The 23706-nt window shown below is 40.0% G+C and overlaps 1 protein-coding gene across 1 annotated transcript in view; it reads left to right on the top strand.

The window, feature by feature from the left end:
• Positions 1–1430: 1430 nt before the first annotated feature.
• Positions 1431–23706, top strand: part of IDO2 (indoleamine 2,3-dioxygenase 2) — a gene marked incomplete at both ends in the record, with an annotated part of 30443 nt that continues 8167 nt past the window's right edge. The window contains 7 exons of the mRNA XM_083368879.1: positions 1431–1529; positions 10199–10294; positions 13008–13127; positions 13723–13841; positions 18187–18286; positions 19844–20141; positions 23447–23498. Coding sequence (XP_083225005.1) covers positions 1431–1529; positions 10199–10294; positions 13008–13127; positions 13723–13841; positions 18187–18286; positions 19844–20141; positions 23447–23498 — 884 coding nt within the window. The remainder of the gene's footprint in view (positions 1530–10198; positions 10295–13007; positions 13128–13722; positions 13842–18186; positions 18287–19843; positions 20142–23446; positions 23499–23706) is intronic.

Consider the following 23706-nt stretch of genomic DNA (forward strand, 5'->3'; position numbering starts at 1 on the left):
TGCCTGAAAAAGCTGCTAACTTTTGTTCTAATCTTTTTTAAGAGTTTGGGGAGCCATAACAGCACCTCTAAATGCTCCTAACAAAGGTGATTAGAGCAGGGGACCCCAACCTTTTGAGCACCAGGGACCGGTTCTGTGGAGAGAGGTTTTCCTAGGGACTGGAGAGGGGGGCGTCGTTTCCCATGCTGCCTGCATCCCATCGATGGGGCTTCTCTTGTTTGCACTGCCCAGTTTATGGCATGCCATGGCCTGGTGCCGGTTCACAGAATTAGGGGACTGGAGGATAAAGCATACGATGAACAATAGAGGTAACTAGATATGTCTAGTTTAACAACAAAAAAAAAAGAGGACACGATATCAGTCTTCCAATATCTATGGGCTGTCGTAGAGAAGAGGGGGTCGACCTCGTCTCCAAAGCACCTGAGGGCAGGACAAGAAGTGATGGGTGGAAGATCATTAAAGAGGGAAATTAAGGAGAAATTTCCTGACAGTGAGAACTATTAATCATTGGAACAGCTTTGCCTCCAGAAGTTGTGGGTGCTCCATCACTGGAGGTTTTTAAGAAGAGAAGAATGGACTCTAAAAGTTTCTGACCTGGCGGAAATGGCAAAGATTTCGGCTTATTTGAAAGACCATTCGCAACAACGTTATATTATGGAGTGGAAAAAGTGGATTGATTATATCCAGAACAAATATGGGACTAAAAAGTTTCATTTAGCATTTGTATAAGTTTTGATATGATATTAGTATTGCTTGTAGTCATTTTATATGAGCTAGAGTGCGATAGACTTAATAGTTTATTGTTGTTAACATATGGTTGTTTATGATTGTTTTTACCTTGTATTTAGCTCTGGGAAGTCGGGGAGGGGGGAGGGGGGAAGGGGAGGGGGGAGGGATAGGGAGGGTTAGGAAGGGTTGGGGGGAGGGAGGGGGGGAGGGATAAAATGTATTGTAAAACTTTTCAATAAAAAAAGAAGAGATTGGACAGCCATTTGTCCTGCATGCCGTATAGAGTCTTCTGCTTGGATGGGGCAGGCAGGCCTAGAAAAGCGACTATGTCACTTCCAACTCTATTATTCTGTATTCCTTTTGTTTTTTATTCTTATCAAATGAGCTGCCTTTAATGATTCACTTTGTAGATTCTCTTTTCTGTTTTTGAATTTGGTCTATGGATGAGGTATTATCAATATACCTCCCTGATGTTTATCCAGCTCCACTGATCATTGGTCAGTGGCATTTAACAGGCCAAAGGTCTGGGATTAGGAGGAACAGGGAAAAGACTTTGCCTAATCAAGATCTACTAATAGTTACTAGTAAGGTTGTCTTGGTCAGTAGCCACTGTGAGGTTCTGAGCTTCACTTCATCCCGAATTGAACAGGCTACTTAATCCTAGGGCAAATTCACAAGTCTGGCTGCCAAGTCTCATAAGAATGGAGAACGCTACCGATCATGTGAAACAGAAGCCGGCCTTCACACTGAAGAGATTTCATATTTCTGAAGATTATGGTTTCCTTCTTCCAAACCCATTGGTAGGTGCAGCCTTTTGCTAAAAACTAAAGTTGTGGGAGGAAGGGGAAAGTGTTCAGAAGGCAGGGAGCAAGGAAGGCAGTTGGATCTTTCCCAAGGTGGTCTACTTCAGCTGATGGATTTGGGCTTGCAGAATGATCTGGGATCATTTTGGCGTTTGGTGTTTAAATATTTCAGAGACTAAATAAGCTTTCAGATAGGGAGAAGGAGGACTGATTTTGGTTCTGATTTCCTTATATAGCTGCAGTGCTTTTTTTGTAAAAGAAAAAGGTGTCGGAACTCACACATGTCATACAACCTGCCTTGCCTACCCTACAAGGGTCCATCCAAAAAAGGTGCCGGAACTCCGTTCTATGACAAAAAAAGCCCTGCATAGCTGTAAGAATGAGAATGGCGAATGGGGTCAGGTACCAACAAATGTGAGGATCATTTTTTCCCTAATCTAAGAAAGACAGATAATAAATAGCTTTTGTCTCTGAATGAGTAGAGACCTGAAGATAGCTTCCCATTGTGGTAGTGATCCATGGAAGGACATCAGATAAGCTTTGCTGGGAGCAGAAAGCGTCTTTTTCATAGGTCATTTTTCAATCAAATGCACAACCTTTTGGGCCAAAAGATCTCAGGAGAGAGACTGATTGAAGCTAGCAGGAAAAAGAATATAATTGATATAATGTAAATGAGAATTAAGTCTGTTTTACATAGTAGTACGTTGGCCAGAGTAGCTCGTTAGGTGGGATGGGTGGCTAAATGAATAAATAAAATCAATTACCTTAATGTCAGTTATGAATATATTCCCTGTCCACATGCTAGAAAAATTCTTTCCATGCCTTCCCAAACTCTTTGATGTGTCCTTATGCTTTATCTCCTTCAAAAATTACTACCCAGCTGTAATGTTTAACTTCACAGTTAAACATTATTAAATTACATAAAGAGTAATTTTATTAACTGTGTTTCATTAATTTAATCTGAAATAACCTTTGTCTTGTCTGCTTGGGTACTCCAGTCCTAGCCCAAATCTCCCCAAACTGTGCACTTTTGCTTAGTGATCCAGTTTTAGTTCTAGGGAAAAGTCGTGCTGTGCCTTTTGGGTGTTTTAGGGGGAGAAGGACTGAGGCTAGTAGCTTGGCCAGTAGCTTCTGCAAGGGAAGCTCAGAATTTGGAAGATTAGGATGTGGCTGCAGCTTGTCCTGCTCCCATTAGAAGGAGGTATGTGACACCATCTTCTTTGCTCTCTTCTTCTGTGGGCACCACAGGATGAGTGTCCCTAATGGATGGGTGCGTGGTCCAGCAAAGCACCAGTGGAAGAATTGGGACAACTCGTTCAGAACATCTGAAATCTTCTTAGTTAGAGTGTGGGAACGGCCAGAATTTGGCCTCCCAAGAATTTGGTCTCTCAGCCTTCAGCTGTCCCAAACCCCCTTAAGGGCCTCCACGTGAAGTTACAGTGAAGAGCATACTCTCCTGGCTCACAGGCAGGCTGGCATGTGGGAGGTTTGGGAAACGCTATGATAGAGCTTTCACATACCGTATTTTCCGGCATATAAGACGACTGGGCATATAAGACGACCCCCCCCAACTTTTGAGATGATTTTCAAGATTTTTCGTCTTATACGCCGGAAAATCAGCGAGCCCGGGAAGGCACGCCCTCCCCTCTCACTGTGGAGGAAGCAGGGCAGGCTGACGTCGGATGGGAGCCGGCAGGGAAGTCCTGCGTGCGCGTGTGTGTGCAGGACTTCCCTGCCGGCTCCCGTCCGACGCTCTTCCCTGACGCCAGCCGCCAGCCGCTGATTTTCCAGTGTATAAGACGACTGGGCGTATAAGACGACCCCCCAACTTTTGAGGTGATTTTCATGGGTTAAAAAGTCATCTTATACGCCGGAAAATACGGTATATCTTTAGTATCTTGTTTTTGTAAAGATCTCATAGGCACCTGAGAAGTTCTCACTATGTATCCAATTATCTCTATGTATCCTATGTTGTATGAGGTTGATGGAGTTTTTGTAATGTTGGAGGTGAATAAAAGTTCAGCGGGCAGTTGCTCCAGGAGGTTTTTTTGGAGACGAGGCTGCCTGGCTGGTTCAGAGCATCTCTATCGACCCAGGTCTGAATTCTTTTCCCTTCATTAGAGCTCAGCACTAACGACCTTTTAAAATGAACCAGATCGGTGGGTAGAGAAATTGAGTGGATGATTCCTGGTAAGACCACACCTGGAACACTGTATCCAGTTGCAGTCATCCTGATACAAAAAAAAAGATGCAGAGATTCTAGAGAATGCAGAGAAGAGCAACAAAGATGATAAGGGATCTGGAGGCTAAATCATATGATAAATAGTAGAGGGAACTAGGTATGTGTTGAAGAGAGAGACGTGGTATATGTCTTCCGGTACTTGAGGGGCTGTCAAGGAGAAGAGGTCAACCCATTCTCCAAAGCACCGAAGGGCAGGACAATAAGTAACGGGTGGAAGATCATTAAAGAGGGATCCAACCCAGAATCGAGGAGAAATTTCCTGACAGTGAGAACAATTAACCAGCGGAGGTTTTTGAGAAGCGATTGCACAACGATTTTTATGGAATAGTACAGGATCTCCTGCTCAAGCAGGGCGTTGGACGCAAAGACCTCCAAGGCAATGGTGGGATTCAAATATGTGGAAAAAACTGGTTCTCTGAGTGGATGCTGCTTCCGGAGGTCCATTCTGGGCTTGGGCAACAAAAAAAAGTAGCTACCGGTTCTGCTGAAATGTTGCGAACCGGCTGAATCCCATCACTGCTGCAAGGTCTCTTCCAACCCTGTTATTCTATGTTCCTTAGCATTTCTGCATGAACAAAAGAATTTCTCCAACAATTTCTGAAAGGCAAGACTTCGTTTCAAGAGGAACCAGAGCAGAGTTGTGCAATATCTCATGGATGTTTTTTTTCCCCCTGCTGATACCTAAATGTGGAAATGTGGAAACCAGCAGCTATCAGGGAGATAGTTGAACAAGTCAGGTTTTTCACACATTGGTTATACGTTATCCCTAAATAAATGAGAGAACTTCACCACCATTCAAGGGAATATATTTTCTCCTTAGTAAGGATTTCCCAAGTAAATTTTCTTTCATCAGATTAAAGAAGATGTGGGGGGAAAATAGAGAAGGCTTTCTCTGCCAGGAAAGATGTCCAGTTCTGAAAGATTGATTTTTCAAGAGGAAAAGAACCAATTTAAGTGTTTTGGAGAGATACTTTTCATCAGCATGGGAAAGTGTCACAAATATCTAAAGGTAAAGGTAAAGGTTCCCCCGCACATGCGTGCTAGTCGTTTCTGACTCTAGGGGCCGGTGCTCATCTCCGTTTCAAAGCCAAAGAGCCAGCGCTTGTCCGAGGACGTCTCCGTGGTCATGTGGCCGGTATGACTAGACGCCAAAGGCGCACGGAATGCTGTTACCTTCCCACCGTAGTGGTCCCTATTTTTCTACTTGCATTTTTTACGTGCTTTCGAACTGCTAGGTTGGCAGAAGCTGGGACGAGTAACAGGCGCTCACTCTGTTACGCGGCACTCGGGATTCGACCCGCCAAACTGCCGACCTTCTGATCGACAAGCTCAGCGTCCTAACCCACTGAGCCACCGCGTCCCTATTCCCTATTTACCCTCTACTTGAGGGTAATTTTAGAAAAAAGAGCCCGCTTTACCTCAGGAACATTACCAGTCATAGAAACATAGAAAACTGACAGCAGAAAAAGTCTTAGTGATCCATTGAGTCTCCCCTTTGAGGGGTGTTTTTTTTAATTATTATTATTCCATTTATATCCCGCCCTTCTCTGAAGACTCAGGGCGGCTTACAAGCTTAGCCGCTTAGCGGCTTACAAGCTTTTTTGCTATCATGTCACCCCAATCCTTATTTTCACCAGACCAGCCATACCCAATTCCTGCAATGGTTCTTCATATGTTTTAGCCTTCACTCCCTTAATCATCTTTTTTGCTCTTCTCTGCATCTCACATTTTGGATCAGGTTAAGCAATTATCAGGGAAAATTCAAAGCCATGGCAACCATCCGCAGAATGAAATCTTTTTAATGGATGTATTTCTTATTTTTAATTATTACTTTTACTTATTTTCGTTTCATTTATTTATTAATTTTTGTTGGATGATGGACAACTGTTTATCCCAAGCATGCTTGAACTCAGTTACTGATGATAACAGTCCTAATAGTGACAAATCTCCTTGCCCCCCCTCCACTTACTAGAAGAGAGAAATACATCTTAACAAAGTAAGAGTTGAAAGGGACCTTGGAGGTCTTCTAGTCCAACCCCCTGCTCAAGCAGGAGACCCTATATCATTTTGGACAAATAGCTGTCCAATCTCTTCCAGTGGTGGAGCACCCACAACTTCTGGAGGCAAGCAGTTCCACTGATCAATTGTTCTAAATGTCAGGACATTTCTTCTTAGTTCAAGGTAAGATCTCTCCTTGAACAGTTTCCATCTATTGCTTCTTGTGTTGCCTTCTGGTGCTTTGGAGAAAAGGTTGGCCCCCTCTTCTTTGTGGCAGCCCCCCAGATATTGGAACACCACTATCATGTCTTCCCAGTCCTTCTTTTCACCAGACTAGCCATACCCAATTCCTGCAACGGTTCTTCATATGCTTTAGCCTCCAGTCCCTTAATCATCTTTTTGGCTCTTCTCTGCATCTCCCATTTTGAATCAGAAGAAAAGACCGATGTGAGATTAAGCAATTGTCAGGGAAAATTCAAAGCCATGGCAACCGTCCCCAGAATGAAAAACTGGACAAAGAGAATCTGCAAAGCAGATTCTTCCTAACTGTTGCTAACTTTTCTACAGCCTTTCCTATTTGACTGTCTCCAGCAAAGAATTTTGTTTCCCATCCCTTGTCAGAATATAATTAAAATAGCAAGTTCTTTCGTCTCCAGGGAAAATTCTCAGTGGATCAGAATGTATTAAATGCTGATGCAGCCAAGAAGCTGGAAGAACAGGGAATTTCTGGTTGTGTCCTTTTGTTACAATAAAAATTTACCCCTTTTTTTGCAGACATTTCCATATCCAGTCAGTTATGATGATTAAATGGTTTATAATTGGCCACAGCACTGAAGCAGCCATTTTGTGAAGAGTTTAGCCCTCCACATGATAAAGTGATTTGTCAGCCTGTTTTGGGGGTTCTCAAAATTTTAGTTTCTTCATTGACCCCAAAGGTGACCTGTTTCCCAAGTAAGAAAGTAAACAGATCAAATGCTTCTTGATCTTTCTGATTGGTTATGATCTACAGAACTGATTGCAACCCATCAGACATAAATTAGAGGCTGACAGTTGCTTCAGACAGATAATAAAATGTGGAGATCAGCCATGTCCTTCATGGATAATCACATCTAGTGGTTGGCTAATCTTTAATAGGAGGTCCTTGACTTTGCTGAACTTCACCTGTCAATGGTACTGGTCTTTCTAGATGGTGCAGTTGGGAGTAAGGAACTACTGGAGAACTCCAAGTTCTCAATTTCTCCACTTTGAAGAGGACAATTCCTTTTAGATGTTTTTTTTTCAATAAAAGGGTGGGAAAACTGCACTGAACCCTAACCCTAAGCCAGTGTTCACAGTAGGCATCAAATGCTGGGAATTGTAATCTCACAATGGCTGCAGGATCATGGGTTCTCCATATCCAACCTAATCTGTACAATACTTATGTACATTTTTTTGTAAATATTTTATTGGAATTTTTTAACATAAGATAAATCATTATAAAACAGAATGTTGTCTGGGTAACATTTATAACACAGTCCTTAACAATTAATTTCTATAATCTATATTCTATATGTTAATTTCATTTACGTAATTTCCCCTTTTCCCAACGTATCTTTCTTTGCAAAACATTAGATTAAGACAGGTTTTTTTTGCTTAACAACTGTTAAATATATAGTTTCAGTAGTCCTGTGTATCGTTTTAGTTGTCTTATCATGAATCCTGTCACCATATTTATTTCAGCTTATTTCTCCCCCCAATTCTAATTATTTTTACAAGTGACAATCTTTTTTAACACTTAACTATATTTACATTGGTGAATTTCATTCTGGTTTTTTCCATACAAACCCTCTCATGCTTTTATATTTCCCAATCAATAAGTAAAAAAGTAAAAAGAAACAACAAAAAAGAACAGCTTATTTCTCCCTCCAAATTCTAAATTTATTTATTTATTTATTTTAATTCCATTTATATCCCGCCCTTCTCCGAAGACTCAGGGCGGCTTACAAGCTTAGCAGTAGCCTTCATTCTATGTATATGCCTGCTTATTAGGGCTTTCACCCCCCCCCCCAAGCAGCATTATTACAAAGTCAGCTTATTGCCCCCAACAATCTGGGTCCTCATTTTACCTACCTCGGAAGGATGGAAGGCTGAGTCAACCTTGAGCCTGGTGGGATGCGAACCTGCACTAATTGCAGGCAGCTGGTATTACTTAAGGAGGCATTAGCCCACTGCTCCACCAGGGCTCTTGATTGATTGCTGATATTTAAATGGTGGTCCACTAAGACACCTAGATCCCTTTCACAGTAATTCAAAAAGTAAGAGTGATGTGATATACCCGGGAGGTTGTTAAGATGCTGTATCTTTGAGGCTTCAGTTATTTTGCCTTGAAGTGATTGTTCTTTAGTGCCACCACCCATACAACATGTTTTTTTTAATCCCATTTATATCCCGCCCTTCTCCGAAGACTCAGGGCGGCTTACAATTTAAGCACAAACCAATGTGCTTAGCAATAGCCTTCATTCTATGTATATGCCTGCTTATTAGGGCTTTCGGGGGGGCCCCAGCGGCATTATTACAAAGTCAGCCTATTGCCCCCAACAATCTGGGTCCTCATTTTACCTACCTCGGAAGGATGGAAGGCTGAGTCAACCTTGAGCCTGGTGGGATGCGAACCTGCACTAATTGCAGGCAGCTGGTGTTACTGAAGGAGGCATTAGCCTACTGCTCCACCAAGGCTCTATTGTTCTTACAAATAACAATCATTTCAACATTCAACTATATAAGTAGAGAGAAAAGAGGATCAAAAAAGAAGGGAAAAGAAAAAAAGACAAAAATACTAAACTACAAAAAATAACATATGAAGATATATATTTCTCCTAATTTAATATATATTTATTCCCTCAATTTCTCATTTTTTTAACCTTAGCTAAAAATGTATTTAAACTATTTAAACTTTAAGCATTCCCTTCAATGGTTCTAATCATCTAATCCTTTAAAACTCATTCAAAACACATTTTTTATATTTTACTTTTTTTAAAATCATTTCATTTTAGAAGAATAGAACACAAAAAGAAAAAAAACCAACACAATTATATTAATTAAGAGGAGAAAAAAAATGGAAAAAATTTCCCTCTAAAAGTAATATATTTCAAAATTTTTCCATTTCTTAGCCATATTCAAACAAATGTCTCTTTTTGAAGTATTCTTTCTGGTAAATTCCATCTCTTTCCTGGAATTTTATTTTGATTTTTTTTCTCTGGTCATTGTCTTTCATAATCATTATATTTTGCTGTATCATTTGTTGCCCTAAAATTTTTTTTCTCATTCTTTTCCTTATCTTCAAAATTGTTCAGATGTATTAAAATATTTCCCATTTGGATTAAATCATAGTTTTTTATTTTATATAATTCCATCTTCAAGTCTCTATCCTCAAAGTTATATTTAATCATCTCTGCTATGTTTTCCTGAGAAAATTCTTGAAGTGAAATTAAGTTGAAGATAAGTTGATTCATGCTCTCAAGGTTTTTCTGCATTTCCTTGTAGTTTAAGGTCATTGTCCTTTGGAAATTTTGCTGCTTATCATATGTTTCCTTTTGTAAAATGAGCATTTTATAAGGTTCCTTGTCTCTATCTTCAGAATTTTGTTCAATCATCTCTACTGTATTTTCCTGAGAAGTTTCTTGGAGTGAAATTAAGTTGATTCATACTCTCAAAGTTATTCTGAATTTCTATGTAGTTTAAAGTCATTGTCCTTTGAAATTGTTGTCGCTCATCACATGTTTCTTTTTGTAAAGTATTCATTGCTTCAGCTGTGTTATTGTTTAGACAGGTGTGTTCCTAAAAGCTTAATAGTTCAAAGGAGGGGGAGGGGGAAGAAAAGAAAAAAGATCCTCATCCACCAGCAGAGGTCAGCATTTGCTCATTTTTCATGTGTTTGTAGTGTTTTCTTTCTCTAAAGAGAAAATTCCATTGCCAAAGTGAAAGAGAAGGAATGGAGTCCCCCTCCCCCTTTCCTTCTTCGGAGATCTCTTATTTTGGGGATTTCCTTCTTCAGGAAAGTAGGTAGGATAGAGAAAATCAGTATTCTTACCCAGATTCAAACGTGCTGTTTTCAATTTGCTTAATTTAATCGCTTATGGCTTCCGTTGTTGTTTCAGCTATGACTGGACATGGCGTTAGCCAGCCTTTTCTTCTGTTGGTTTCTGGGAGGCTTCTCCTGGACTGTTTGGAGAGACTGCTGTCTCTCCTAAGTCCCTGGGATTTCCTTCCTTCAGTCCACCCCTTCAGGGTGGATTCCGGCCCCTTAGGGTCCCCAACAAAAAGAAATTTCAGCCGGAGGATCGAATTCTCCAACTGCTACACTGAAAACAGGAACTGGAAACCCCACTTACTTATGTACATTTAATTCATATAATCACACATTTCTTTTTTGGCCTCTCTTTTTAAGAAAGAACTTCCTCCTTTCTATAATTCATGGATGGAGATTGCTCACAGGTTGGTTTACTTGATTGAGAGCCATCAGCTTCGTTCCCAGATCAACAAGGTACTGAAATTCATTTTTATGCATGACTTAGCCATAGAGATCTCACATTGTGTTTCTTGATGCTCTAGTAAGCCAGTCTTGCTTTCTTATGGACTGCTGGAGGAGTGAATGCTAGTGTGAAAAATAACTCTCATATCCACATAGCTGAATTGGCAATCACTATAACGAAGCCACATTTGAAGTTACCTTATTCATGTTTTAATGGGCTATGTGCATGGTGGGGCAGTGGTTAGAATGCCGTTTTGCAGGCTAACTTTGCCCACTGCCAGGAGTTCGATTCTGGCCAGCTCAAAGTTAACTTAGCTTTCCATCCTTTCTGAGGTCAGTAAAATGAGGACCCAGATTGTTGGGGGCAATAGGCTGACATTGTAAAGTGCCTGGAGAGTGCTGTAGAGCAGTATATAAAGCTAAGTGCTATTGCTATTGCTATATTTGTAACCGGAGAAGCACAGAATTCTGAATTCCTCCTAACTTTGCAGCTCAAGTCCAAAAGTAAGAGTGGAGGACTTTAGGGCTGAAATTTATTTGCTACTAAGATTAAAGGTGAGACTGGAGAGAGGAAGCTTTTATTTAGAAGCACAAAAGACCTGGAAAACACTTCAAGGGCTCTTTGCCAATATTAGATCATGCAGATGCTGCAACTGCATTTTATCAGGAAAAGAGAAAGACATGTCCAGTAAGTAGTACTGAAGGGTAAAGCAGTTTTAATCCGGAAGGTTTTTCAAGCATCCTGTGATATATGACGGCGATGGTCTAGATTAGAAACAGTAAGGAAATCCTATGCTTCTTAGCAAAGTAGTTCTCGACTTACAGCCACAATTGAGCCAAAAATTTCTGTTGCTGAGTGAGTTTTGTCCCATTCGATGAACTTTCTTGCTATAGTTGTTAAGTGAAGTAACACAGTTGTTACGTGAATCTTGTTTCCCCATTAACATTGCTTGTCAGAAGGTTGCAAAAAGGGAATCACATGATCCTGGGACACTGCAACGGTCATAAATGCAGGCCAGTTGCTTGGCATCTGAAATTTGATCATGTGACCATGGGGATGCTGCAATGGTCGTAAGTGTGAAATACAGTCATAGGTCACATTTTTTTCCATGCCATTGTAACTCTGAATGGTCACTAAATGAATTGTTAAATTGTTAATTGTTAAATTGTTAAATCGGAGACTGCCTGTATAGCAACCCCTACTGTATGCTTCCCTTCCACTTTGTTTCTTTCCTTTTCAGCTATTTTTAAGCAATGCATGAGATAATGAGGTATGACCAGTGTTTATTTTCTAGTGCCTGATGTATGATGGCTGATTTACACATGAGCTGCAGAAATCAAGTGCTAAACATGGAAGCTTGTGGCTTCCTAGCCCTCAGCTGCTGTGTTGTTATACGCTGGAGAGCAATAGCAATAGCACTTAGACTTATATTCTGCTTCACGGTGCTTTACAACCCTCTCCAAGCGGTTTATAGAGTCAGCCTCCTGCCCCTCAACAATTTGGGTCCTCATTTTATTGACCTCAGAAGGATGGAAGGCTGAGTCAACCTTGAGCCCTTGAGATTCGAACTGCCGAACTGCTGGCAGGCGGCAGTCAGCAGAAATAGCTTGCAGCACTGGATTCTAACCACTGCACCACCAGGGCTCCCAGGATGGGAGTTTTGCAGGAGTTATGTTGGAATGAAAGAGGAAAACATATCAAAGTTAAATAAAAAATGCAATGAGTTTACTGATATGATGTATAGCAGTGCATTTTACACAGGAGATTTCAGACAAGTATTCAATTCTGTTAAAAAAGGGTTCAGATTGTATTACTACTTCTCATAGATTTATGTATTTATTCTTAATGGAATATTCTTAGAGGAAGAAAAGAAGGAAGGAAGGAAGGGGAAGGAAGGAAGGAAAAGGAAGGAGGGAAGGAAAGGAAAGGAAGGAATCACTGGAGACTTTCAAAAGCAGTCTGGATAACCATTTGTCTGAAATGGGTCTCCTGCTTGATTAGGGGGTTGGACTAGAAGACCTCCAAGGTCCCTTTCAACTCTACTATTCTATGTTCTAAGAGGGAGGGAGAGAGGGAGAGAGAGAGAGAGAGAGGGATGGAGAGAGAGAGAGAGGGGGGAGAGGGAGAGAGAGAGAGGGAGAGGGAGAGGGAGAGAGAGAGAGGGGGGGAGAGGGAGAGAGAGAGAGGGAGAGGGAGAGGGAGAGGGAGAGAGAGGAGACCCATTAATAACAGTACTGTTTTTTTGTTTAGAATAGAATTCTTTATTGGACACACAAGGAATTTGTCCCCGGTGCATAAGCTCTCAGTGTACATAGAAGTAATAGTGATAATCATGATCATATACAACATGAAAATACATTCATCATAAGTCGTGAAATACAACACTTTATCATAAATCATAAGATGCAACACTTAGTGATAGCGTACTAGTTAAGCAAACAACATAAATCATACTAGGATACTAAACCCCCCCCCAATATAAATTGTAAGATACAAGCAGCAAAGTTATAGTCATAAGAAGATAAGGAGAGGTAATAGGAAAGATGTAATATTATAATATTATATTATAATATTATTATAATATTATAATAATATCATAGTAATATTGTACAGCTTTACTAAGTATTTTGACAGTGTAGTAGGAACTAGTAGTTAAGCAGAGTGAAGGCATGGGGAAAACCACCCCCCTGTCCTTATGTCTAGTTGTTCTGTTTGCTTCAACAGATGCCTCTACTAAGCTGCCAGTACCTCCAAGGTCACCGAGAACTCTGTTTGGCCCACCTGGTCCTCAGTTTCATCACAATGGGCTACGTCTGGCAAGAAGGTGAAAAAGAGGTCCCCAAGGTATAGTCCAACCTTGACACTTCTGCTCTTTCTTAAGCCTGAAATGGCTCTGCAGCAGCATCTGCTGAAAACCATGAAGATGCAAAGGGTCAATCCACAAGCAATGATGCAAGCAAGCAAAGGCCACAGTCAAATAATGCCAGTTGCCAAGTGCCCAGATTTTGATCATGTGACTGTGGGGAATGCTGCGACGGTCGTAGGTGCGAGGAACGGTTGAAGGTCCCTTTTTTCTTCTAACTTTGAATGGGTGCTAAATGAATGGTTTAAGTCAAGGACTACCTGCAGTCTTCTTCAGTGCTTTTGGTACAGGGGTCTTCAAACTTGGCCCTTTGATGACTTGTGGACTTCAACTCCCAGAATTCATCAGCCAGGCACGTGTGCCTGGCTGAGGAATTCTGGGAGTTGAAGTCCACAAGTCATCAAAGGGCCAAGTTTGAAGACCCCTGTTTTAGTATAACAATGACGGGTAACATTGGGTAATACAGACTTACAAAGCTTTCTACTTCTTCTAACCATCTGGAACCCTACTGAAACCCAGTAGGACACAGATTACCGGTAGGAGAGCTGGTGTTGACATGCTGGTCTTGTCTTTCAGATCTTGCCACGAAACCTGGCTATCCCTTTTGGAGAAGTCTCTGAAATGCTAGGTCTGCCTCCTATCCTGGTCCATACAGATTTTGTTTTGGTGAACTGGAAGAAAAAAGATCCCCATGGGTAAATCTATTGACAAGAGTATCTGTGCTTAATTAGTTGGAGATCAGTCATAGCTGGAGCCATATAATTGTCAAGCTCAGGACATCGGGAATCCAGGAATATATAGGTTTATTGCATGTTAATGTTCAATACAAGAATCTGAACTACTAATGGTCAAAGCAAATTGGCGATAGATAAAGAGTCAGTGGAATTCAAGGTGGGCTGTAGATAAGAGTTAATGGAAACTATTGTGAGCATGAAGGGATTCAAGGCAGATGACATCCTTGACCCCTCCCTCGGGCTCAGCCTGGTCATCTCCTACATCTCTCACCTTAAATGTTGACTTGTCTAATTGGGTTGTTTCTACCTGGAGCAGTTTTTGTTGACAGGGTAACTTTTTTTGAAAAAGCAGACAAATGTAGAGTTTATTAAAATTCTAATACTAAAGAATTATATTTTAATTATAGCTTAAGAGCTATATTTTAATTATAGCTTAAGAGCTCCATTAATAGACCATATTCTAAAAGATTATATTTTTAACAATCATGGACTTTTTAGGGGTTTTAAAAAAGCCATTTACCCAATTTTTGTCCCTTGAATAACAGAATTACAGAGTTGGAAGGGACCTTGGAATCTTCTAGTCCAGCGGCTCCCAACATTTTGGGCACCAGGGACCGGTTCTGTGGAGAGAGGTTTTTCCATGGACCAGAGGGGTTGTGGTGTCACAAGCTGCCTACATCACATGGATGGGGCTTTGCTTGTTTGCACAGCCCAGTTTCTGACATGCCGTGGCCCAACACCGATCCACGGACCGGGGGTTGGGGACCCCTGTTACAGTTAACCCCCTGCTCAGGCAGGAAAACCTATACCATTTCACATAATCTATATTATGTGAATAATATAATCTTAAGCATAATCGTATAAGAATAATATATATTAAAATACAATTGAATATAATCTTAATTATATGAATATTTAATATATTCATTAATAAAAATAATAATATAATCGTAAAGAAAATGAAACCAGCTAGGTTCCCTAATTGCAAAAAACATACTTGGGGAGAAATTTCAAAACCAGATTTAAAGTAACTTGAATTGCCAGCGGTTGCAGAACCGATGGAGTGAGTTATATGATCAACACGGCTCAGGATTGAGTTGGGGAGGCAGTCTGGGATAAGGGCTTTGCAGGGCTAGCAGATCTAGGCTGCCCACATCTGGATGATTTAGTCAAATGTTTGTAGCCTACATCTGCTTGCTCTAACCTCTGTACATGACATGCATACCTGGGGGTAATGTTGTTGTTTAAAGCGCAGTTGTACCACGGTGGACTTTTACCCTTCAACTGATTTCTTCTCTTGATTTTGCTTCCTTGTGTTGGCGGATGTCCCCTCAATTTGTCCAAGGCCTCTGGAAATTGAGTAAGTCTTTGAGAATCCCTCTTTCTTTTTGCAGGACAAGATCGATTTAGTTTATCACCTTGGAGTCAATTTTCAGGCTGTTTGAAGTCAATCAGTTGCTACTTTTAGAAAGACAGCTTATGTTTACATTGTTCCGAGCTCCTCTTTTTGCCACTTATGCTCCCACGGAATAGAAAATTGAGATCTAGGAGAATCATCTCTCTCCATCAAACAGCTGCTTGGTGGTAGGTGCAGCTTTCCTCTCCAGCGCAAATGGCAAACTAACCAGAAATGGTTTGTTTAGCAAGCAATTGCTTGCCCCCTTTACAGGCCATTACTGAACCCCAAGGCGTATTTGATGCTTTATTTCACGTAGCTTCATTTTTCCTTGGCTTATGATTCCTTGGAATTCTAATCTAACGTAAAATTAGATTGGAATTCTAATCTAATGTAAAATTAGATTGGAATTCTAATCTAATGTAAAATTGAGGTATGCCTTCAGTGGTTCTGGTTTATTTCAGCGCCACTTTTCATTGCTACACTTCCCTTTTTAAGTTACTTATAAAGAAACTGGGTCCTTGGTGGAAAGAAGTAAAGGTTATGGATCAGGCATGAGTGCCTTGTGAGAGGGAGCACATGTAGTGAATAGACTTGTACAGGGTCAGCTAGCAATTAACAAACAACATACAATATTTTTTATGTTGGAATTCATTGTTGGAATGTATTTTTATGCAACAACTACAAAAGTATTCAGCCAGTAGAGGGCAGTGTTTACAAGTTTGTATCTATGGTATATACCAGGCATATCAAACCTTGGGCCGGATGTGTCACACCGAAACCGTGCCCACCCCATTGCCGGCAATGGGGAAAAAGTCACAATACATCACGCGACGTCACGTGATGTCACAAGTTTGACATGCCTGGTATATACGCTATGCTCTTTTGTTCTAAGTAGAGTTTCTTGTTTCCTGTTACAATTAAAATAGTTGAGTAGTAAAACACATGGTGACTGTACTTTTTGTTTGCTCTGTGGCGCTATATATAAACAGAATTTCTAACAGTTTTTCTAGCTGCCTCTAATTGTAATAATAAGACAGAATATCATTTAACACTTAGGAAATGTTTGATGCTCTTTACTGGCCAGATGGCCAAATCTTAATACAAAATGTGAGAGGTTTCATCATCAATGATTAGCAAAAAATGGGATTCTCTTACTTATAGGACTAATTTTGATCACCAAAATGACCCACTTGGACCACCACATCTCCAAGAAGTCCCTTTCCAAGTTGTGTTGTTAGAATATGTTAACCATGTATAGCAGGGGTGTCAAACTCAATTTCATTGAGGGCCGCATCAGCATTGCGGTTGCCCTCAGGGGGCCGGGTGGGTATGGCCAGGGTGGGCATGGCCTACTGGGTGGGCATGGCTAGAGTGCATATGGCCTACTGGGTGGGCGTGGCCAGCTCTACATCGTTCCCCTCAAGGGTGCCTATGGGGGCCTGGGCAGGAGTGGGACAGATCTGAGGGTCTCTGGCAGGAGGAGGGTCTCTGGGCCAGGGCCAAGGCAGTGGGGGCCGTTCCCTCACTGTTTCCAGGATGGCTTTGCGGGCCGCATGAAACCACTTTGTGGGCCGGATCCGGCCCCCGGGCCTTGTGTTTGACATGTCTGATGTATAGCTTTATTAATGAGAGGACTCTATATCAGTATATTAGTGCCTCTACATTGTCAGCTGGAGGACTGACAGCCCAGGTTTGAGACCTGAGCCCCAAGCAATGGGTGAGCTCCCATTACTTGCTCCAGCTCCTGCCCACCTAGCAGTTTGAAAGCATACAAATGCGAGTAGATAAATAGGGACCACTTTGGTGAGATAGTAACAGTGTTCCATGTGCCTTTGTCATATAGCCATGCTGACCACATGATCATGGAAATTGTCTTCGGACAACACTGGCTCCCTCGGCCAAGAAACGGAAATGAGCACCATGCCCTAGAGTCAGACACGATTGGACAGGGAAACCTTTAGCTTTACCTTACATTGTCCTTAGTGTTTGATACAATTAATATGTAATGTCAGGATATACTGACATGTAGTTAAAGGCAATGCGTTTGTTTGAATAATGAGATATAAGTCAAGGAGATTTGAAGATTTGCTCAGGATGATTTTAACTAATGCAGAATGTGGCAAAGGACCAGAATAAAGATATCTTTTGTTTTCTCACAACAAAAGATGGTTCTCAGAACATTAGATGGTTCCTATGTGAACTGCCTAAAGCAGAGGTCCCCAACTTTCTGGGCACCAGGGACTGCTTCCGTAGAGAAAGGTTTTTCCATGGACTGGAGAGTGTGTGGTTTTGTGTGCTGCTTGCATGGCGCAGATGGGGCTTTGCTTGTTTGTGCGGACCGGTTGCTGGCATGCTGCAGCCTGATACTGGTCCACAGACCAGAGGTTGGGGACCCTTGGTCTAAAGCAATGGCATTCTAGTAGAGGAGTTCCAGGAAGTATGAGAAAACTGCCAGGATGAGTCTGGTCAAAAGATTATGAAGTGGTCAAGCCTTGTTGGAAGTTACAAAAATCAATAGGAAATGAAATCCTTTGGAACTGTCACACAGAATGAGGTTCTGTGCACTGCCTCACTTCTTCTGGGCCTCCAGCCTCCATTGGCCAAATAGACTTTGAGAAGGTATACGTATGAATCAGTAGAGATTTTAGTTTGGAAAGTGAACAATAAATGTCACAAACCTACATTTGTTTCTACATTCCTGCATCAAACTGCTAGTGCAGATTTTTGAAGCATTGTCAAAACTTGCCAAACTGTGAACAAAAGCAATAAAAGAGCGATCGTACACAGCTTATAGATCAATTGTTTTGTACACCTTGGGCTTTTTAGGAGAAACAACCCCTCCCTTGCAAGCACTAATAAATACTTGTACTTCCTTTCCCAGACTGTTGATTTTGTTGTGGTTCACAGGAATCTGGAGCCCATAGTTAGCTTGCCTGGAGGAACAAGCACAGTTGGGTTCATCCTCATCAGTTTCCTGACTGAAAAAGCCGCCGCACCAGGACTCAAGGTATAGTCTTCCCTTAAATTAATTATCAATGTTTGCTCTGGATGTTTTTGTGAGGGATCAAGGTGAGCATTCCCCAGCATTTTGGCTATTCTGAAAACATGTTGAGTTCACCTAACAAGCTAGACTCTGCTAAAACAAGCAAGAGGTCTGTAATTTAGCTAAAAGTTGCCCATTTTTATTAGGTATAATGCCAGAAAAGACTAACAAACAAAGCTTATACTTGACTTTGCATGTCACAACAGCGGCAAGAATTATATTTCCGCAACACTGGAAAAATGAAGGAATACCATCAGATGAAGAAATAATTTAAAAAAATACTAGAATGCGCAGAGATTGTCAGATTGACTATGAGACTGAAAGAAAAAGAAGAAATGGACTATTACCAAACCTGGGATTTATTTTACCACTGGCTAGAGGAAAGAAGAAAGGATTAGGAATCAAATATGTATTAGCATGTAAACTTAGACAGCACGTTGGTTGAAAAATTAATGCTGTATGTATGGAAAAAATGAACAAGAAAATTCTATAATAAAAAAAGTTGCCCGTTTCAGCATCAAGATTTGGCAGTAATATCTCAGGGTGCTTTGGAGCAGCGCAGTGGCCTAGAGGTCAATCGTAGGCAGTGGCAGATGTTTCTCTAGCAGGGCGCAAAGAGAAAATATCTGCTGTGAACTCTGCATAGGTGTCAGGAAGGGCATCTGGCCAGTAAATGCTCAGCTCCATTCATTTGCCCTGACTTCACCCAGATTCAAGGGATTACAGGATTGTAAAAAAATAAATAAATCTTGGGATGTTTTGAGACGTACACATGGATGCTCGTGTGTGTGTGTGTGTGTGTGTTGGGATGCAGAAGAATTCTTGCAATGGCTTTTTGGGAAGTGAATTTGGGAATTTATCTCCAGAAGAATTCATGGTTTGCAGGAAGACAAGGCAATCTCTGGTTGATCTTCTGGTTTTTTTTTTCCTTCCAAAAAGGGATCTGCTGAAAGGTTGAACTTTCTTTTAATGCATGTGGGATGCCTGAGGGTCAGCCAGAGTGCTTATTAAATTTTAAAAAGCCCCCAGAAAGGCTGAGCTATCTTTCCTTCTTTTGTGGTGCTTCCTGGAAAGATCCAAGTAACTATCAGAATCAAAATCTAGCTTTACTTTTTTAATGAGAAGAATCTGCTTGAAAAAACTTTAAATGACAATTAAATTAAAAAAAAGAATGAAAGAAAAGGGAATGAAGAGGGAAACAACGAGAAAAAACAACACGATAGTGTGAGAGCAAATTCACTAATTAAATTGGAATGCCTGCTATACATACTGTGCTCATTAGAATGACTTTCAGGGTCAAACTAAACATAAATTGAATATTTAAAGTGAAATTTTGAAAGGTATTCTTTGAGCTAGGAAAACGTGCACTTTTTAGCAGATCTTTTTTATTTTATTTTATTATTATTTTATTTTATTATTTCATTTCATTTTATTATTAATTTATTTTATTATTAATCTATTTTATTATTTTATTTTGTTATTTTATTTTTTGATGTGATTGTTAATCAGTTAATAAACTGAACACCTGTTGGCTCTTTGGCCTATGAGTTAGAAAGCTGGGGATATGCAGCCAATGGATTCCTGCAAAGCGATCCAGAGTCACTGGGAAGCAGGGTGGCATATAAATTTAAACACTTTTCCCATTTCATGCAGGCAATTGCCAAGGCTGTGAATGGACTTCTTCAACCAGATGACAAAATCCTGGCTGAAGCATTACAAGAAGTGACAAACACATTACAAGAAATGACCCAAACTCTGAAGAAAATACATGGTAAGCTTGTGATCCACATACACTTAAGGCATGGACATAGAATGAAGAGTTGGAAGGGTCCTTAGAGGTCTTCTAGTTCAACCCCTGCATGAGCAGGAGACCTTACCATTCCAACTCTTCTTCATGAGCTGGCAACAAAAAATATTCATATTTAAAAACATCAACTTTAAGAGAATATTAATGTTTTATTCTTTACAGCTCATATGAGATTGATTAGGTCTTCTCGTTCTTCTTTGAAATTGATTGGATGCTTTCAAAATGATTCTTTAAAAATACTGTATATAAGAGGTACAAAAATTTTTTTAGCATTAAATTCAAGGTAATGTTATAAAGAAGTTGATACAAAACAGGTAGATATTCCAGGTCAGTTGGGGTCCAGCACACACTGGTCCACAACCTCCTGCAAACTAGGATTCTCCATTGTTCCTGCGGCCCTTTCTTTATCAATGATTTGTTTGTTCATGTCTTCAGTAGAATGTGTCCCCTCTGATATGTACTTATATAGCAATAGCACTTAGATTTATATACTGCTTCACAGTACTCTACAGCCCTCTCTACGTGGTTTACAGAGTCAGCATATTGCCTCCAATAATCTGGGTCATAATTTTACTGACCTCGGAAGGATGAGCCAGTCTCCCACATTACAAAAAAGATGTTGAGACTTTGGGAAAAGTGCAAAGAAGAACATCTAAGATGATTAAAGGCCTGGAGACTAAAACATATGAGGAACATTTGCGGGATTGGGTGTGGCTAATCTAGAGAAAAGAAAGACTGGGGGAGACATGATAGCAGTGTTCTAATATCTGAGGGGCTACCCCAAAGGAGAGGGGTTCAACCTATTCTCCAAGGCACCAGAAGGCAAGACAAGAAACAATGGATGGAAACTAATTAAGGTGAGAAGCAACCTGGAATTAAGGAGAAACTCCCTAACAGTGAGAACAATTAACCAGTGGAACAGCTTGGCTCCAGAACTTATGGGTGCTTCATCACTGGAGGCTTTTAAGAAGAGACTGGACAGCTTCCTGTCTGGAATGGTATAGGATTTCCTGCTTGAGCAGGGGGTTGGACTAGAAGACCTCCAAAATCCCTACCAGCTCTATTTTGATTGAGGATCAAACTCCTGGCAGTCAGCAGAATTGACCTGCAAATACTGCATTCTAACCACTGCACCACCATGGTTTACATATGTAAGATCCCTGTGTTTGATTTTTTATTTTTGAAAAAAAAGATGCAGTCAAAGTTGTCTTAATTTCAAACTGCAATAAAATACCTAAGAGGGGAAAAAATATAGCCCATGGATTCCAATTGCACCTGAACTGCACAGGGATAATTTTAGTAATAAAATCATTTTGCTGAATCTGCCCTCAAGGGTTGCTCAGGGGAGAACATTAAAAAGAACTCCAGACGAAAAGCATCAGTAGCTGCGATAGGAAAGAGCGTAAATCTTTAATGCTGCAATGAGCCTTGGAGTTTCCCTCAGTGCTTGACAGATCTCAGCAGCTTCTGAAACCGAGTATTGTTGCTCAATATTCTTGATTCATTGCTTGGTTATTTTCTTGGCCTTTTGCAGCCTTGGCATTAACAAAGCCTTTGATGTTGTAAGATTTACCCACCATTTAGTTCTGTAATTATCTCTTGCGATTAGTGAAAGCAACCCCATTGGGGCTAGATTGAGGCTTAGCCAAAGGAACAAAATTGATTTCCAAATGTTGGCCTCTATCCTAGACAGTCCTGCCTCCAATCTCAGTACTGCATTTGGTTCACACCTCAAGGTCAATAGGAAAAAAAAAAAGGAAGAGAGAGATCTTAAAAAGCCAGACTGCTTGGGAGCAGAACCAGAAACAAGTCATACTTGTATCCTGCATAGAAAATGAACAACAGATTGCATTGAATAATATGATATGATATGATATGATATAATAATATAATAAATATAATATAATATAATATAATAAATATAATATAATATAATAAATATAATATAATATAATAAACATAATATAATAAACATAATATAATAAATATAATATAATAATATAATATAATATAATAATATAATATAATATAATATAATATAATATAATATAATATAATATAATATAATATAATATAATATAATAATATAATATAATATAATATAATATAATATAATATAATATAATATAATATAATATAATATAATATAATATAATAATATAATATGATATAATATAATATAATATAATATAATATAATATAATATAATATAATATAATACAACACAATACAATACAATACAATACAATACAATACAATACAATACAATACAATACAATACAATACAATACAATACAATACAATACAATACAATACAATACAATACAATACAATACAATATAATATAATATAATATAATATAATATAATATAATATAATATAATATAATATAATATAATATAATATAATATAATATAATATAATATAATATAATATAATATAATATAATATAATATAATATAATAATTGATTTGGTTAAACAGGGGTAGGCAATCTTGGCTCTTTTATGACTCGTGGACTTCAACTCCCAGAATTCCTGAGCCAGCCACGCTGAGGGGAAAGGGAGAGGTTTCCAAGCTGAGCCAGGCTGGCTCAGGAATTCTGGGAGTTGAAGTCCATGAGTCATAAAAGAGCCAAGGTTGCCTACCCCTGGGTTAGGACAAATATCCTCTCTGTCTTCCATAGAAAACAAATAGCAGCCATATTTGATGGTCCATAGAGCAGGCATACAGAATTACAAAATAACAGAGCTGGAAGGGACCTTGGAGATCTTCTAGTCCGACTCTCTGCTAGAGCAGGAGAGCCTATATCATTCCGGACAAGTGCCTGTCCAGTCTCTTCTTAAAAACTGATTAATTGTTCTCATTGTCAGGAAATTTCTCCTTAGTTCCAAGTTGGGTCTCTCTTTAATGATCTTCCATCCTGGCCTCAGTTGCTTTGGAGAATAGGTGGACCCCTTCTTCTCTGTGAGACCCCCCCCTCAAATATTGGAACGCTGCTATCATGTCATCCCTCGTCCTTCTCTTTGTTAGACTAGACGCTGAGGATTCTTGCAACCGTTCATCATATGCTTTGACCTCCAGTCCTGTCTCTGTTGCTCTTCTGCTTGAGCAGGGGGCTGGACTAGGAGACCTCCAAGGTGCCTTCCAGCTCCATTCTATTCTAAATCATCCCTCTCACAGTTACTGCTGTTGAGCCAGGGACTCGTCCATTTGGCTTTTCTTGCCTAAGTGTAATACCTGACATTTATATTTAACCTTACAGTTATTAAGCATACCTAGCAAACTGATCTGATCTTTATGTGCTCTAACTTCTAGATTGTGTTGATCCTTCAGTATTTTACGGAGTGACAAGAATATTTTTCTCCGGGTAAGTACAGCTATGTTCCTTTGGTTTGAGAAGCGTTTTCCAAAGAGGACCCCAGGGAGAAGCAACTGCTGATATTGAGAAGGAAGAAACCACCCTGCCAACTGAACTGGGGGCTTTCTGGACCGATTAGGACATGGCATTAAGCAAACAAGGGTTCCTTCTATCATTTTCCTTTCTGATGTAGTATTCCTTTTCACAACTTTTTCTT

The sequence above is a fragment of the Vipera ursinii genome, assembly GCF_947247035.1.
Source record: "Vipera ursinii genome assembly, chromosome: 8".
In the NCBI taxonomy this organism is placed as follows: domain Eukaryota; kingdom Metazoa; phylum Chordata; class Lepidosauria; order Squamata; family Viperidae; genus Vipera; species Vipera ursinii.